Raw genomic sequence first — 17602 nt, forward strand, 5'->3', positions numbered from 1 at the left:
CCGAAGTCGTCCACATTCGTCCGGAGTCGTCCTGCGTCTTCCGGAGTTTTCTGGAGTTGGAGTCATCCGGAATTGTTCGGAGTCATCCGGAGTTGTCGGAAGTCATCCGAGGTTGTCCGGAGTCATTCGGAGTCATCCGGAGTCGTTCAGACTTCTGGCTGGTTCCGATTTTGCAGGAGTCGTAACCGTTCTAACAATAGCCGGGCCCGGATCGGAGTCGTGAGTGCGCTCCAGAGAGCACACCACTAATACATACATGACACGATACTCGATCATGCTCGAAATCTAGCACCTTCTCTTGCTGTGGCTGTGCTCGAGGGGGTAAAGGCTGATCTTTACACAGGTATTTACACACGCCAACGACAAAACGGACGTGCTCTTGCGCGAGCTTACCACAGCGTACGAAAAACACTACCAACGGCTTCGACGCAACAGCAGCAGGAAGGGTGCGAGCTGGGAGGGCAGGGGCGAGTTTGGTTGTTTATGCAAAAACTGTAGCTACAGATAATGGAAGCTAATTAGTGATTAGCAGTGCGCGAGCTTCGAGGCCCACACCGATGGTGGATAAGACACTGCGTGTGTGTATGTTAGTGTGCACGTCCGTGGTGTAAAACATATTAGCGTACGCCCGATGTCCATCGACTCAAACACACACAGGCACATACATAAGGGCAGGGGCGGTATTAGACGAAACCGAAGGACAGCAGATATGGCACGGATCTAAGTGCGATCGTTTATCACACTTCCGAGATGTGGAGAAAGAGCCCCGCTCTTCTCCGGTTGGTGTTCTAGGCCGACTTGCAGGGCAGTGTGTGTGTGTGTCTGGGTAACTCGAGACATATTCACATTCGTCAGAAGTCAGCCACCACATACACGTAGTAGACGAACGAACGAGCATGGTGGCCGTGAAGCTTCGTTAGAACTAATTGGAAATAGGCACACACGGAGACGACGTAGCACAGTAGAGTGAGCAAGAGTTACTGGCAGTGTTTTGGGTGGCGGTGGATTCGTGGCGATGCGCGAATAATGACAATATCCTGCTGGAATGATAACAATCTGAACACGAGCGATTTTAACCAGCTACTAAAATAAGATGGCAGCTCTATTCTCTTGAAAACAAAGATCTGATACAATGCACACACACTGGTCGAAATTACCGGGCACTAAGAGTGAGTCCTGGAGCCAAGCAGCTGTTTATCATTTGTCGCTGCCACCGGTGCAATGCTATTGCTGCTGCTGACGTCGATTACTGCACTGACGGTCGTGTGATATTTGGAGCATAGTCTCGATTATTGTCACAGGTCGGCGAGCAAGAGCATATTTCATTAGCCAGTCCCGGGTGTGGTCCTGGGGCGCTATGGTGTTGTGCATGTGCATCCAGCTTCTCGGTCTCTAACATCGAATACTGTCGAGGAGGGAAGCGTGTGGTGGGTTTTGCATCGTTTCCAACCACCGGAATGTGCGCCTCCACTTCCACTTCGCTGGCAGCACAAGATGCATGCACAGTGTGCCCACACACACACACACAGGTTGGATTGCTGCTGGTGGATGCTCGAGCGCGAAATGAGAGCATTCATTTCCTACGTCATTTCCTTCGCGCATTTTTGTTGTTGCTCCTGTTCGGTGGTGGTTATCCCCCGGAGGCCGTTCGTTGCCTGTATGACGGAAAAGAGGCCTGTAATTGGCCAACGGAAGAGGAAACATGAGGCGTTTCTCCAGGAGGAAAAGAAGGCTTGAAGCAGGAGTAGATGGTGGTATGGTACAACGTGGAATCGCTAGTGACTGCAGGCTAGTGGGAGGAAAGGTGCATGTAAGTGTGTGTGTGTGTGCGTTGTGTATGTCCCCGTACTTAGCTGCTACTGCAATGCTGCACTGAGCACTGTGTGACACATAGTGGGGCGGCACCACCCGATAAGATAAGCGGGTCAGATAAGGCGCAAACCACCGCGGCCGTGTTGTGTGGGGTTTGCAGCAGGTGGCATAGGTACTTTTACTCCATTATCTTCGCCAATTGCTAAAAAAAAAACGCAGCAAATGGCGCTGCCGCCTGCTCATCGATCTTCTTCCGGCGGGCGGGTGTGGTTTGCGTCAGTAATAACTGCGGCGCGGTATCATCTCCCCTCCCCCGCGCTTAATGCGGCTTCTTGGGGAGAGGTACGGCTATCGGGCGCAACCACTAAGCTTCTGCAGTATGAAATCCTTGCTGCATTACCTGACCCCACACGATACACTGATATGTATCGCACCCTCGGGGCAGGTCGAAACCGTACAATCAATCGCTCGTTCGCTGGTAAAGCGTTGGTCTTACGTCATCATAGCGATTGTTTTCCACAGGCAGGCTGTGATTCGTTTCGCAAGACCCGCTTCTGTGTGTTGATATCATAATGGAGTGTGTGTTAGAATGGCAAGAGACACCGGGTTCGGCTGACGTTGCTGCTGCTTTCTCTCTCTCTCTTTATCCCGCTGTCCGAGTACTCCGTGTATCACCAGCGCAGCATTACGCACGGCCCACTGGTCGCATTCGTTTTGCGTTCTCGTCCTCAGGAATTGAATAATGGCCGGTTGCTGATTGCGCTCAATATATGCAGATGTATATATTGTATGATGAAGGGTCATGGATGGAGGGTGGGTGGATGGCCGGCGAGTAGTTGTGGAATTATGTCGGGGGGGAGTCGTGGTAGTACATAGACGCGCTACAGGCAAGCGCTACAACCTTTCTTCCGCCGACGGTGCGTTACCGCTTAAGTATGCGGCGGCGCGGCCTAAGTGTGGTGTGGACAATGGGGGCCTGGAATGGGGCAAGCGCGAGGTTGAGTCTTCTCCTGCGTCAAACAACCCGCGTGTCTCCCGAAACCAAACGTCTTGTATGGTAGTGTTGGGGCGTGAGGGAAACGTACAGAATAAAGTTCTCCGGGCCACCGTCAATCAGGGCGATCAGCATAATTGAGCTTCCCCCACTGTCCGGAGGATAAACGCGCGCGGAACCGCTTCCTTCTGCGATGGAGTGGCAAAGGTTTTGCTGTGCCGTCGTGGGCTTCTCCTGGTCAACCGCGAATAATTGCACACAGCAGCAATCAGGGCGCGTACGGCGTGCGGGATGGGATCGGCTGGGCAGGGGTATAATGCACAAGACGTGTGACAGGCCCGGCGCAGGAGCGACACGTTGTGAAATTCAATATTTATGTCTTCCTTGTTAGAGCCGGGTTTCCGGCCCCATGCCTAGAGCCGGACGAATTTCGCGTTTTGTAATGTAATCAGCAGCCACAGCGCAAAAGCCTGGCTGATGATAAAACTTTGCACTAGAACATGGTCGTGTCTAATAAAGTTCGGAGCAGGCTTCCTTTTCTTTCGCCCGATGATTTGTGTTAAGTGGACGCACATGCATAGCAGAGCGCGCCCGCGGGGTGAAGGTGTGATAGAACGGGGGCAGCCCAAGGCGAGCGAAATTAGTCGGGCGCGAGTCGTGGCTAGGCTTCAAGGGCACTCCAGCGTGTCGAAACAAATGGGACACGGGCCACGTCGACAGATTAGCGCCTGGTTTTGTGCGACAGATCGCTCGAAGAGGCGCGCGCGAGAGAGAGAAAACACATAATCAAGCCGGGCTTGATTGGAGATACTGGTTCACGCAAACTTTATCGATCGGGGATCGTTCACGAGGAGCGCGTCCAGCTCTCTTGCCACACAAGACGATGCGGGGCGCAAACACATACGCACGCGTTAATCGAATTTGACTGGCCAAATAATAATCTGTGACTACACGAGCCATCGAGCGCTAATCGAACGGGACAAAAGGCGTACCCCCACCCCCGGGCCACTGGAGTAAACGCGCGTTTTAATCAAGCGCACGTGCTCAAATTCTTGCGCTCGATTTTCACCCGACCCGACCCGAAACGAACGATATGTATGTTGGGTGTTTGTTTATCGGCTCGCTAAACTTATGCCAATTTTGACAGGCTTGGCAGGCACACAAAACACGTAGGAAACAAGAGAGAGTGAGCGTGTGTGAGCGAGCGGCGAGGAAGGTTGTATGTTTGCCAACGATCGTGATACTGGCGATAATATGCTGTGTGGCTTTACAGAGTGCCGGTGCTAATAGTTTGTTTGCCGTTTCGCGTCGCTCAAAATCCGGCCGCACGAATGGCGGGTAAGCAAAGTTGTGAAAATTAATACGCACGTGAAAATTGAGCCTCCATTCCCACCCTACACTGTTGGAGGGACTATTTGTTGTTGTTGTTGTTGTCTGCTCGTCTTGGTTCCAGTAGGGTGTACGTCCGCGAGCGTTGGCAAATGTTGCGACAGCATCTCGCGCGAGTATGCTAGTGGGTGGAAATAATTGATTCAAGTTGCTGGAATATAATATTCTACAAAAAAAACTGCATGAATCCATCAATACGTGAAAGATTGTAAACCCTCCAGCAATTATTTTCTTGAGAAATTTGCGTTTCGTAACGCTCAGTCTGTGGCACTGTGCGAAAGGTGCGGTCGTAGTTGGTAGTCTTTTTCCTCTATCTCTTCTTTCCCCTCCTTTTTGCGGTACGGTAGCTAACTGGCGGAAATCTAATAAAACTTTCCGCCAATTTCACCATTTGAGTGGCGTCGTCCGTGGGAAGGCAAAAGAGTCCCGAAGAGCTTATTCCCTCCGCGCACCCACTCCGTTCGGTGCCTGGCGAGACTAAACGCCGAAGGATTGTGCTGGGCGTACGAAAATACACATACATCCACTCCACACACACACACATTCCTGTGCAGCAGTAGCAGCAGAGGCTACATAAGAACCGATTCAGAACGGATATCCGCCGGGTGGTGGTGCAGCGGTAGGACGAAAGAGGGACGAAATCCAATTTTTAATCCCTGCCTCATGACATTTGATATGTGGTGGGTGCTATAAAAAAAAGGCCCGAGACAAATAATGCGGTAAATGGAACATGGCAGCGGCTGCTGCCGCAACACAACCAGCCCGCCAGCCAGCCTGCCCTTCCCTATTCAGCAATGGGAAGGATGGCACGGTGCGAGGGCGGCGAATAGAGCAACAACAACAACAAAAAAAAGGGCAAGGACATTGGTAGGGTGACAGTTTCCGATTGCCTTCTTTTTCGGATTTGTTTGCTGCTACTGCTGTTGTTGCTGTGCAAACGTAGCAATTTGTTGTGTTGTGTAAGCACCCATGTTCTTCTTGGCGACCCCAGGCCGCGCCCCGTACGTCTTCCGGTTCGTTCCGGGGTTTTTGGTCGCCTTCCTCTGAGGTGAGGACGTAAATGCATACGTTGGGGTAAGCTTTGGGAAATGGTCAAGGGAAAAGCGTACACTATGGGGGGGACTGAGCGATTGTTTTCCTTGTTTTTTTTTTTTGTTCCTGGTGTGTCTCCTCCCCTCCCTCCCGTTATCCTTGTAGGTTGTTGGGGTTGTTGGGACGACTCCTTTTGCTCCATGCGCGGCAAAAATCGACCGGCTAAGGAATGGGGTTCGTCCCGTGGTGTGCAATCCACCGTGGGGGGAGAAGCGTTAGTACACTGGTACGCGATCGGGGGCGATAAGCCGTGTCACCTCCAATCGCGTGCCTTATCCGGTTAGGCTAAGCAGCCATTTGGTGGGGTAGTTGCTCTAGAAGCTTTCACCCTACACCAGAGCTGCTGTTATCGTCAAGCTCCTCTTGAGCGTGTGGCGATACACCACGCGACCTGCAGTCGGATTTTTTTTTCTTGTGTGTTTGTGAATGTGTGTGCAGTCAAATCCTTAACAATTTTGAGATCCATTTGAGCGGGTATGTGTGTGTGCGTTTGTGTGTCAGAATGGAAAATGAGATTATGCAATTCCTTAACCAGTTCCTTGGTCGGCTCGACTGCTGCTTGGTTTCCGATGCTTCTACCGAGAGCTCCGTGCAGGAGAGGCTACATCTCCGCCACCCCAACCCTCCCCCGCCAGAGCTCTGAAGTCCTTCCCGCTTGAAGCTTTTTCTCTCCCGGAGAGCTTTTTTGGGTTCCGATTTGTGTCCTTTTTTTTTTGAGTGCGCGCGGGAGAGTGTTTGAAAATTCTCCCAACAAAACAGACAACACGCTGCTACCAGCGGGGGGAAGGGGGGTTGGAGAAAAACTACAACACGTCGAATGAAATGGTTATGCACCATCCCCAAACTTGATTTAGACGTTTTGAGCACCAATAATCGTCTGGAGGGCAAGATCTTTGGTTCCCGATAGGCAAACGGTTCGATTCCGGTGCGTTTGATTACTACAATAAATACAATTGTGGTGAGGGGCGTGAGGGCAGAGGAAGCACATGTGTGTGTGTGTGTCTGTCGCCCAAAGTTTTGTGACGCAGTATGACGTCATACCGCTGGCGCACTCGCGTCGTTCACGCGATGGTTCAATCGCGCGCTCCAGAAAGCTTTCGATTACGACTGATAAACTGGATGGGAGCGCGCGAGAGAGAGAGATAGAGAGATAGAGAGCGGAAGTTGCGAGAGCGAGTGGGCGAATAAAAGAGGGTGGTTTTTGTGAAGCGGTGGGAGTGAAACGATGGCGGCTTACTGTGCCGGCGGACGCGGGGGAGGTATGCGCTCGTACGGCTAGGATTACTAAGAAGAAAAGAGAGCGAGAGAGAGAGAGAGTGAGAGAGATATAGAGAGCGAAAGGGCAAATGGATGGAGAGGGAAACTGTCGCGCGAGAGAGTGAGAGCATTGCAAATTCGTGCTCTTCGTGTGTAGTGTGCGTGTCTGTGTGTGTGTGTGTGTGTGTGCAGGTAGTGGCCAAACGGTAAAGGATGTTGCCGTCCACTCCCGCCTGCCACACGGGGTCGTCCCAACACCCCTACCCCTCGCACCAAGGGGATGATGCTTGCCTAGTAGACACATGCTCTCGCGCGCTCTCCGAACTCTGGTTCCAATATTTCTCCGAACCGTTCCCCCCCCTCCCTTCCTACTCCATGCTTCCTTGCGCCTTCGCTCTCGGCCGTCTTCGGCCGACCCGCGTCAGGGCCCAGCACCGAGTCGCGCTCCGGCTCGCAAGCGCTTAAACGAAAAGCCACCGCACCGATGCTGCTCAGTTGAGCGCCGTGCCTGATCGAAGAAGGTCGCGTTTTAACTGGTGTGTTCCGACTCGATCCGACCACAGCCCTTCCCTTCCGGTTGCAGGACTGGTTCGCCCCTCAGCGCGCACAGTTTGTGCCGTGACCGTGAGCGTCCCGTTGTGCGTGTGTGTGTGTGCGGTGTGTCGCGGCTTTCGTGTGCGCGTGTACGGTGCGCACTGGCGTGAGTGTGTGCGTGCAGCAGCGCCCTGTGTCTGTGTGCTTGGGGTTTGTGTGCCGGATAGCAGCCGGAGTGACCCACTGTTAGTGGGTGTGTGTGTGCTTTAGTGAGTGGGTGTGTGTGTGCGATTTGCACACATCTACACTTCCTTCGTGTGCGCGTGTCTGTGTGCGTGTGTGGCTGTTAGTGCCACCCACCCTCAGCAGAGCAGAGTCGTCTCCCTCCTGCGATACTTGCGGGAGGTCGGAAAAGCCAAGCACCACATCAGCGTTGCGGAAAAGTCTTTCAGCCGAAGTATCCAATAGGTGCGTAAATCAGCGCGTTGTGTGTCCACTCGGTGATCGCTCGGTCGGGCGGCAGTACACCCTTACCTTGCCTGGTTCAAGTACACAATACCTGGTCGTCGACGACATTACGACATCGTTGGGTGTGTGCTGGTGGTGTGTCTGTGTGTGTATGTCCTTTTTCATTTGATTCTAAAAAAACGAGAAGGCTCATCAAACTATCACCGTGTGTGTGTGTGTGTGGATCGATTAATCTTAACAGAGGACTCTTTTTTGTCCTATTGGAAAAAAACCCCTTAAAATGTGTGTAGTGATGGTGCACTAAAGGACGGTGTAGGCGTGAGGACGTGTGTGAGAGTTTGATGGTTTCTCCATTTTCCCGTTTCTACGATGGCACCCAGGACTGCAAGGACACACATACGATGAAGGGTTGAAGTGTGCGTTTCTGGCGGAGTGTATGTGTGAATGTGTGACTTCCCCTATAACCAGTGTCGTAAGAATCGTCACTTCCTTTGCTCAAAACGATTTTTGGTTGTTGGCTTTTGCCTACTTAGTGACGATATGGTAGCTCCAAAACGAAATTCCACCCAATGACCTCCAAAAGCGTCCTACGACCGAAACATGTGTGTGTGTGCTTTACGTGCGTGTGCGTGTATAAGTGTGTTTGCTGGGCATCCTTTACCCAAGAATGTGGGTCCCACTTAGGTTGGTTAGCTTTTCTAAAGCTTTTCTTATTTCTGAATCTCAGAACAATTCGGTTACGACACAAGGACATGGGAGTTATAGTTCCAAGGAAGCAGAGGGTGAAAATATGGTTCGATGGAGCAAAAAAAAAAGCACTGTTATCCTTCCTATCGGATACGGGATCTTCGAGAGAGCGCTCTCGCCCTTTTGGAGTGTGACACTCACATCAAAATTGAGGAAATGAGTTCCAAAAAATGAGTGCCACTTAAAAGTGAGCAGAATCTCACTTTGGGAGTTACGAGAGTCCCGCTCTCCGTATCTCTCTCTCTCTCTGGCGCCCTCTCGCTCTCCCGCTGTTTGAAGGACGGCGGATTGATCCTTCGCGCTTCGGTCGTCTTGACGTCGTCTCGGCAAGGAAGACGTCGCGCGATCGGGACGAAAATCGGTACCCACTAGCAGTACGGGAATTCATTCCAGTCTCGACATTCTTTTGCAATACGCTTGAGCGTTTTAAGCGTAAGCGTATATACAACACCCTTTCGTGCGCGTGTGGTGTATTAGGAACAACGGTTTCTATTTTTTTTTAAATTCCAGTGCAAAATCCTCCGTCCGTACTTAGACCCGGTTTCGGTGGTTAAGCAGTGCTGCTAACCCGGTAGGCATAATAGGGGAGGAGCGGTTTTGTGGTGCGGTGTCAGATGGGCTTGCTTTTATGTAACACTGCCCGTGCGCACTGGTGCGCTGGGTCTTGTTAGTGGCGTGAAGGATCTTTTTTCGTATTAGAAAGCAATAAGATTAGGAAATTAATTTGAATTTGGTCGTTCTGCTGGTTCCACAAACATTTTAAGGTGAAAAATGGTAATAATAACACCGTCGTGACGGGTTACGGGTTCTGAGCTGACCAAAACCTTGGCACGCGGACAGTTGCTAGCCGTGGAAGTGAGATAGCAGAAGACGACAAAAAAAACCAGTAAGGCAGAAAATAGATTCGCCGCCAATTGAGAGGTGTCTTTACCGTCTCCCGCCTAAGAAGTGCAGCGAAAAAAAACCCAAAGCAAAAAAACTCTGAAATTCGTCTGCTGTTGTAGAGCACAGGTCAAAGCGACCAACAAAAAAAACACGAGTATTTAAAAGTGCTAAAAAACACGCGACAACGCGCTGAAGAACATAGTTAATTACAGTGGGAAGAAGCGATGTGATAAATATAATTTTACTCTACATGACGTTGAGTGAACGAGGAAGAAGGATGGAGAGAGACACAGGGGTGGTGTATTTCGTGATTCGTCTAGGTGGTGGATTTTTCACAATTTTCCGTCTGCTGATTGGCGTGTGTGCGTGTGTGATGAAACTTTTACGGTGTGCGTAGCTTTTTTTAAATAAAAAAGTATGGAAAAAGCGTGTAAAAAACTAAGAGTGTAAACGTGTGTTGAATCGGTTTGCAAAGTGCTTTTGAATGATGAGGACGTGTTAGTTACCGTATGGGAGACAAATTTTGACGTACAGAGAAAGGGAGAGCCCGAGTAAAAGGGAAGGATTGTGTGTTCGTTAGATAGGAAGAGGTGCCATTGTAAACGGAAGTGAACCGCCACTCGTGATCCTTAATCGCTGGCGCCTTGTGATGTATGCGCCATCACACACTGATAGCAACTCCGCACATACACCTGCAACGGTTTGATGAATACTGCTACTACTACTATTACCATCGTTACTACACCACCACTGCTAAAACCACAGTGTACATACGGAAGAACGTTCCTTGCTGCGAGAAATATTTTTGCTATATAATCATTTATATATTTTCCAGAAATTAGATTGCGTTTTATAATATGTTGATACAAATCTTCAACCCCAATTGATCATATGATATCCCTTCTGGTGTGCGGTAAGAAGCAGTGTTGGAGAAAAGTGTACCACACTAACACTAACTGATTTTCGTGTCGCTCATGAAATGCTTTTCTCTTGCGCGCTCTCGCTCTATCTGTCCATCTATCTGAGCGGAAGCAGGATGTTCCCGCACCCGTTCATGTTCCCATTGAAATGAGACGCAAACTGTCGGAGATGAAAATTTATTTTTGGGCTTTTTTTCTTTTTTCTACTACAAAAAGAGGCAGTTTTTGGCCCCGACCCTCCCACCCCGTGGTTTGAGGTCAGTTTTGCAACCATCCACACCACGTTTTGATGTGTCCTGTGTCTGTTGCTGCACGAGCTGTAGACAGCAGCTAGACCAGAAGCTAAATCGACAACCGTTTTAGTTTTCTCTGCGTTCTGTAAACTGTTCGGTAAACGTTATACATTTTGAAACCCATCCGTCTGTTATGGGTGTGATTTTTTTTATGCCTGTTCATTACCATTTGGCAGGTGCCATCTTACTTGTGGACAATGTTCCTATTTTGCACGTTGAGGGCACGCATTCTCTTTCTGCTCAAACGCAATGGTGTGTGGTGGGTTAGCATTTTCCTTTTTCCTCAGCGAACGAGAGCGAAGCAATTACGGCGTGTTGAAGAGCGTGTGCTCTTAATGAGTGACCAACGAGCGAAGAACGGTTCGAGAGAGAGAGAGAGAAGGAGTTGAGTTTTCCACTGAGCTTTTCAGCAGCTGCTGGTGGCATGCTCGCTCTCCTCTGTGGTACACAGTTTTCCGTCTCTCAATTATACTTTACCGTGCCGTGAAGCTTCTGCCTTCCCTGCCCTCTCCCCGGGAGAGGGCAGTGAGTGAAGGGGAGAAATGGTGGAAAGAAAACGTCGCGTTGCGCAACTGTTTCGATCCGGCGGCATGTGCCTTGGAGTCAGGAGGATTCCTTGCCGTCCGTGGTATTTCACGCTCATATGACACGTGTGTATGTGTGTGTGTGTGTACATGTAAAGTGGCCACTCTTTACCATTGTTAACATTTCTGGCCATAGCATAAGGTTCCGTTTACATGTCTGTTAAAAGAGTTGTGTGTTTGTTTATTGTTTTATTGCATTTCGCTTTTCTTTTTCTTTACGCTTCCAACTGCATTGTCCCCTCCCCAACCCGCACATGGTCTGAAAAAAAAAACACACACACACACGGTAGTGTGCGAAGTGGCTGGTTAAAGCACACTTGCTCTATACTCGTACAGCTGGTAGCGCTGCTTGTCCGTGTTTGTCCTTCACTTCCCGCCAGGCATTAGAGCAAAAGGGCGCACACAATGCCTCAGGTAGGTTTTTCTACGAGCGCGACGCAATGTGGAGGAGAAACATTCTGAAAACCCTAGCTCTTTCCAAAAATGTATCACAGAAAGCAACAAAAACTTCTCTAAAGCCCGTGACGTGAAATGGAGCAGCGAACAATCCCAAACGAACTCAACGAACGAACTGAACAAGAAATTAGATTCCAGCCCGCAGGCATCTGCCTCCACCGTTATTACATAATGCTGCGACAGGACCTGGCAGCGCATTGGTACTGGAAATAGTTGTGAAATACTAAACGAAAAAAAAAAATGCAAACATTATTATGAGACTATTTTTTCTTCTTTTTTATGAACAATTCTGTTCCGATTTTATTTATGCGAAAGCTTTCAATGCTTCCATCGGTCGGCCCTTTTTTGCTTTTTTCAGAGTGTTACATAATCATGCGACAAAACGTAATCACTTGAAGCATTCTTGTAGTATATAGTTACTCTGCTTCCGTTGCTTTGAGTATATAATAATAATGAGAACAATTCTATTACGACAAATTGAGAATTTATACAACACACAAGAGTTTGTACTGTGTGTGTGTGTGTTTCGCTCGCGTAGGTCACAAATGGAAGGGGGTATATTATTGATTTTCAACCGTGCTGCTGCTGCTGTGTCGAACTTCTACATGGTTGTTCTGTTGCGACTGCTGTTGCCTTGCTCTTACAGTAAGCAATAATTGCAACCGCACGATACATAGACATCCGCTAAACCCGCACACAGCCACGAAAGCCTTGCTAACGGCGTTGTTTATACATATATTTGCGTTGGACAAAAATACCCATTCATGGTGTCAAGTGTGTGTGTGTGTGCCTACGCAAATCAACTCTGCCGACTGAACGAACGGGCGCAGCGGGGACGTACCACATTCCAGCAGAAATAAATCAATCACCTTCGACTCGCCAAAACGATCCGCGATGCTACGATTCGATGGACATTGATTGGACTGTGTAACACGATGCGCCCGTCTTCCCCTCCTCCCGTCCGTCCCCACAGTCACGTCGGGGCCTCCTCTTCTCGCTTGATTGTGGGTCAATGATGTGTGGTGGTGGTGGTAGAATAAACGAGCACGCGGTGTCCGTCGCGTACATCGCGTACATCGCCAATCGTTTCGGCTGTTCGACAGTCCGCACAAAAGTATCGCTCACAAAACGCTCGGTGGCAACAAAATTATCGAACAATTTCACCCTTCAAACATTGCCTGAAAAAAAATCTGAAGGACACGACACGGCTAACTGACGAAACGTGAACTGCGTACAAACGAAGGAGCCCCGCTCTCTCCAGAACCGCGGCTGCTAGCTTGAGCGATGCCGGCTGTGGCTGCAAAAGCAAACACTTTTTTTTTCATTTTAGCGCTTGAAACGCACATTTGGAGGGGTTTAAAAAGATTTACGATTTCATAAATTTGCCCGTCTGTGGTGTGGTGGTGCACACTTTGAAGATGTGACAGCGTGGGTAACGTTTCGACGCCGTTTTGATGTGCGCGTACCTCACGGGTTTTTCTAACCGGCTTTTGGGCACGTGTGGCTGATGGAGGAACATGCTGTGGTGTGGTGGCTGCGACGAACGTATGTTTTGCACCCGGAATGTGGTTTTTTACCTCCGATGTAATCGATCCAAGGCGACATGGGCATGGTGTGTTAGATTGGATCGGACTGCACCGCATCCGGCCGGCTGAAGGATGTGCGTGCATTGGCGTTGCAGTAGGCGCTTGTTCATACTTATGGCGTGTGGGTTTCATTAAAACGATCAGCTCGTTTGATTTCCATTTTTTACCCCTACCCATGTCGAGCGTTGTGTGGATAAACCTATCGCGAGGGGGCTTGGTCGGTGATCTTGATCTGAACTTGATCTTGTTTGTTAAGCTGAACAGCACCCCGAGCCTTCGCCGCACTGGAAGGTGCCAGTTAGCTTGCTTCCCTTGCCCTGCTATACACAACAGCCGAGGGGGGGGGGAGCTAGTAAACTAGTTTGCGAGATTTGAGTCTCTGTCTCTCTCTCTCTTCCGCGCGCGCTCATGTTTATTCAAATGTGCACCGCTTGACGGACTGTGGATGAAGAATTAACGGCGTGTGGCAATGAGGCCGCTGTTGCCCTCGTTGCCCATGCGAATAATTGATTGGGATTGTAAATGTTTTACCAGATGCTATTGAACATGGCACAAGAATCATATATTGTGATATTATGTGACACCGTTTCAGCTGTGCACTGTAAGCGAATGCCATATTCACGTGATAGATCCGATAAACCTAATTTATAGCTAAAAAAGTAGTACTTTATGAGGTCTCTAGCTAGTGGCATCATCTTGAAGTGGTTCTCCCTCACTTTTATTCACACTTGGTGTAAATCACCGGCCAAGTGTGAGGGTTGGTAATGGAAAATTTCTGTTTGTCATTTCCAAGTGGTATTATTTCCGAACAAACAGTAACCCCAACCTTCCCGCAGGCCATCCCATTCCGAGCCATTCCCGGCTGAGAGGAGGGAGCGTTTATCGCTCCCTTTTGACTGTCACGTTTACACTTTTGTGCGCGGGTATATTTACCACCTTTCCAATTGGACTTACCTGAACTGCGGGGATGTTGGTGACAGATGCAAGTAATTACACGGCCCTACGAGACAAGCCGGAGAAGGCAATAAAAAGTAGCATTTTATTTGTACGTGACAGTGCGGTTTCGCGCTTCGTTTTAGTCCGCGAACGCGCTTGGTTGACACAATTTTGCATTTCGTACAACGCGAGAGAAGGAGCATATTTGAAGTTATTCTCGTCCGATGGGTGTGTTCGCCTATCCAATGGCAATAGTTGTTCCAATATTGACATACTTGTACTCTCCTTCAAACTTCACTAATGGACTAATGGTGCCTGCGGAAGTTCGATTGAGTGCTGGAGCAGCGGAAGGAGAACGTTTTCCGAGCGGTTGCGTTGCGAACAGGTTCATTCAAATTTCAGTCTCTTTTCGCTTGCGGGCGAAAGGAAGCCTATGACACTCCCTTTAGGAGCGGTTTAGCTGAAACACTGAGGTGTGTCAATAACCAAAGAGAACAGATGGGAAACGGACTTCCGTTCGGGCACTTCTTTTGCTCCTCAGTCGGTTTAATACTGTGTGCACCACCACCCACTCGACAAACCAAATGTCTGGTGTTGGATCTGCCTAGCAGTTCCTGTGTTGGAAGCAAGCAAATCAGAGAAATGATTCCCCTTCAATTATTTTCTTCCTGTTTCCGCTGAACTCAAGAGGAATTTCCTGCAGTCACTTTTGCCGTAACACTAAACCGTTGCTGCGGTTGCGAACAGGAAATGCCGAAATGTGAATACGTTAGAATCTGGTAGAGCCAAGGCTCTTGTACACGAAAACTTTCGTTTGGGCAGTTCCTACAAAGGGCAAAAAAACACAGTGTACCAGGAAGTGGAATCATTTTGAACTAAATCTTACTCTGCGCGATTCTTAAAAGTAATTTCTTTAAAGTTTCAACGCCCGTGCAAAATAGTTGATTGATGTTTTGTTCTGGCTGGACGTTCCTCCCCACTGTTAACACACTTCGGCGCGGTCTGCACATTCTACGTAAGACAAATTCTGGGATTTCAAACAGGAAAATCGCGCAAAACAGCGCACTGTTTCAGCCAAACACAACGCGCCGGGGGAGTTCATTAACGAAGCTGCTTGCGTTGAATGGTGGCGTGTTCAGGGTTTTATTAGTGAAATGAGAAAACAAACAAACCATCGGCGGGCGCAAGTGGAGTTAATCTTAGAACCCTTCCTCTCCCCCCCCCCCCCCCCCAGGACTGCGCGTTGAAAGAGCATTTCGCGCGTCCGTAGGTCGCTTTTCTGACAGAAACTGATGCGAGGATCGCTACCAAAAGTGGGGGTAAGCAATGCGCGCGCCAAACATTACGCCACCGATCATCTGGCTTTTCGTCTGGCTGTCGTCTCCCAGCGTTTGGCTGGGTGCAGCTCGACAATGTGTGGGCGGCACCAAAGCTCTGACATTAAGCCGGCAAGTGCTGTATGGAAAACATTCGACAGAATGTAAATAATCAGCAAAATCTCCTCCACACGTGGCCATTGATTGATGGAGGCCTATGGTTTCAACGTGATTTTTAAAGGTTCAACCTCTTTCCCATGTGCTCCCTTCGCCCCCGGTGTGTTCGTTGCACGATTAACGCCAACTCAGTTGAAATTCCCTGCACCCAGGAAACATAAACAAGAACGTACTCGTGCGCGGCGAATCGTCATCATCCGGTTTAGCAAAGATCGCGCCAGAGCACTGATCAAGAAGCTGATCGTGCCCGGTGATAGCAAAGTGTTATCTCCCTTCTTCGCTGTCCCTCTCTTTCTCTCTTTCTCACCCAGACTGACTGATACTGACACTTTGGCGGGGAGACTGTAGGACGGAAAAGAAAAGAGAGTTTATATGACAGCCTGCCAGGGTTTGGCCCGGAAGATTTTTAGTCTAGTTGAGAAAGCGTTTTCTTATCAAACTCTGACCGTCCGCGTGTGTGTGTGTGTGTGTGTGTGTGTGTGTTTGTTTGTGGTGCTCGTAAAGATTTAGAGCGGCAAAGAGCAAAATCCCATCGTAAATTCATCGCGCGCGCAGCGCAGCACGCTCATGGAGCGTACACACAGCTCACATACCCTTAAACTGGGTCGAGTTGGTTTTTGTGTGGCCGGGTTTGGCACTTGACGACGGGCGAGTCTGTTTTGATGAACCGGCTTTAGTGAAGGGAAGCAACAGCAGCGACCTGCACGGTACATTTGAGGTGTGCGTGTGTGTATTTATATATAAATGCTGCTCTCTGCCATTTGTTTGTCGTTTGGATTAGCACCCCCTGTCCGTTTGCAACCGGTTGGGTGATTTGCTGTTTGTTGACAGTGGGATGGGGTGGGGGTGCTCGTTATCCGGGAAGTTAATCAACGAAAGATGTTAAATGGTTGGAAAGCTCATGCTAACCGTGGTCGAGGGTTCTCCTTTTAAAATTGGAAACATTGGTTCGGGAAGCTGGCCAAACCGATCGTGTACCATTTATCAGAACCACTAATTAAGGTAGTATGCAAGATATTTTGTTCATAACGTCAAACGGTTATGAGAAACTGGGCGTCTCCATCGAAAAAAACAAGCCAGATATAAACAATATCTCGCGCAAAATGTGTCATTGAATAAATGGATGATTAAACCTCTTCATAAATCATAACTAAACACTACAGAATGTACGGCCGTATTCTGTGCTGCTTAAATCCCCCCCTTGATGGTGTTTATTATTAGAAGAAAAATGACAACAATTTTCCGTGCTCGAAGCGAGGGGTTGTTTTCTTGCGCCTCTTCATCGCCGTACCAGTGCTGTTTGGTACACTAGCCGTGCGTTTGGCACCTGGCCAATCGGTTCCCCTTCTCCCTGTGTCCGGTCGCCGTCTCGTGGTCGTCGTAAAACTCGTCAAACCTCCCAGGCCACATTTTCCGTAACATGTTCCGTAAGTCCGTGAAAGGCCATCACGCGATCAGCCGATATTAAGATCGTGTCGTGAGGGATGGATTTTTTGCCGCAGCTTAGCTTCAAAGTGTGTCCGGCACAGCGAGACGAAATCAAAACAGATCGGTCCCATCTATCTTGCCACCACCACCACCACCACCACAGTGCTGCGCGGCAGTGGTCATGAAGACGTGTGCTGTTTTATTATTATTTATTTTTTAACCGTGCATCTGTTCGGCAAGGGGTTTACGACACTGACCTTAAGCGCTGCTCTTTGGACGTAGTTGTGATGTGTCTAATATTAGTGGTTGTGAAGAACCCGTTTCGCTCACCCGTGCGATTGAATCGCATTACCAAACTTATGAAACATTTGCGTTTTTTTTTTTTGGTGTGTCTGATGGTTTGTTGAAGCATGAGGTTTGCTGTAAGTTGGTGTTTTATACCACACGATTGTGCGTTATATAACGGCAAGTAACGTTAATACTATCACGACGCTCTCTACCAACGGCTTGTACACTGGCGGCGACACGTGTTAGCGTTGGAAAACATAACCCGATATTTTACGACTGTTTCGTTGGGGTTTTTGTGGCGAAATATTATTCCCAGTAGTGACACTTGCTATACAACAGCCCCTAAGGAGCTTAAAACTATTAGCCTTGGCTAGGTGGTGGAGGTTGTCCTTGGTGTCACTTTTTCTGTGGAACGCGCTCTCGCTCGTACTTTCTTTCTT

General features: G+C 49.1%; 1 protein-coding gene across 9 annotated transcripts in view; it reads left to right on the forward strand.

Moving 5' to 3' along the window:
- LOC120897925 (sodium/potassium-transporting ATPase subunit alpha) overlaps positions 1 to 17602 on the forward strand; it is a 67409-nt gene that overhangs the window by 26358 nt on the left and 23449 nt on the right. The window contains exons 1-2 of one of the 9 annotated variants that reach the window (XM_040303145.1): positions 7028 to 7546; positions 11266 to 11389. The exons of 6 other annotated variants lie outside the window; for them this stretch is intronic. In XM_040303145.1, coding sequence (XP_040159079.1) covers positions 11381 to 11389 — 9 coding nt within the window. In that variant the 5' untranslated portion in view covers positions 7028 to 7546; positions 11266 to 11380. Of the gene's footprint in view, positions 1 to 7027; positions 7547 to 8684; positions 8865 to 11265; positions 11390 to 17602 lie in introns of those variants that run through there. 2 more of the 9 variants (XM_040303146.1, XM_040303147.1) reach the window with 2 other exon arrangements.

This window comes from Anopheles arabiensis, chromosome 2 (assembly GCF_016920715.1).
Source record: "Anopheles arabiensis isolate DONGOLA chromosome 2, AaraD3, whole genome shotgun sequence".
Taxonomy (NCBI): Eukaryota; Metazoa; Arthropoda; class Insecta; order Diptera; family Culicidae; genus Anopheles; species Anopheles arabiensis.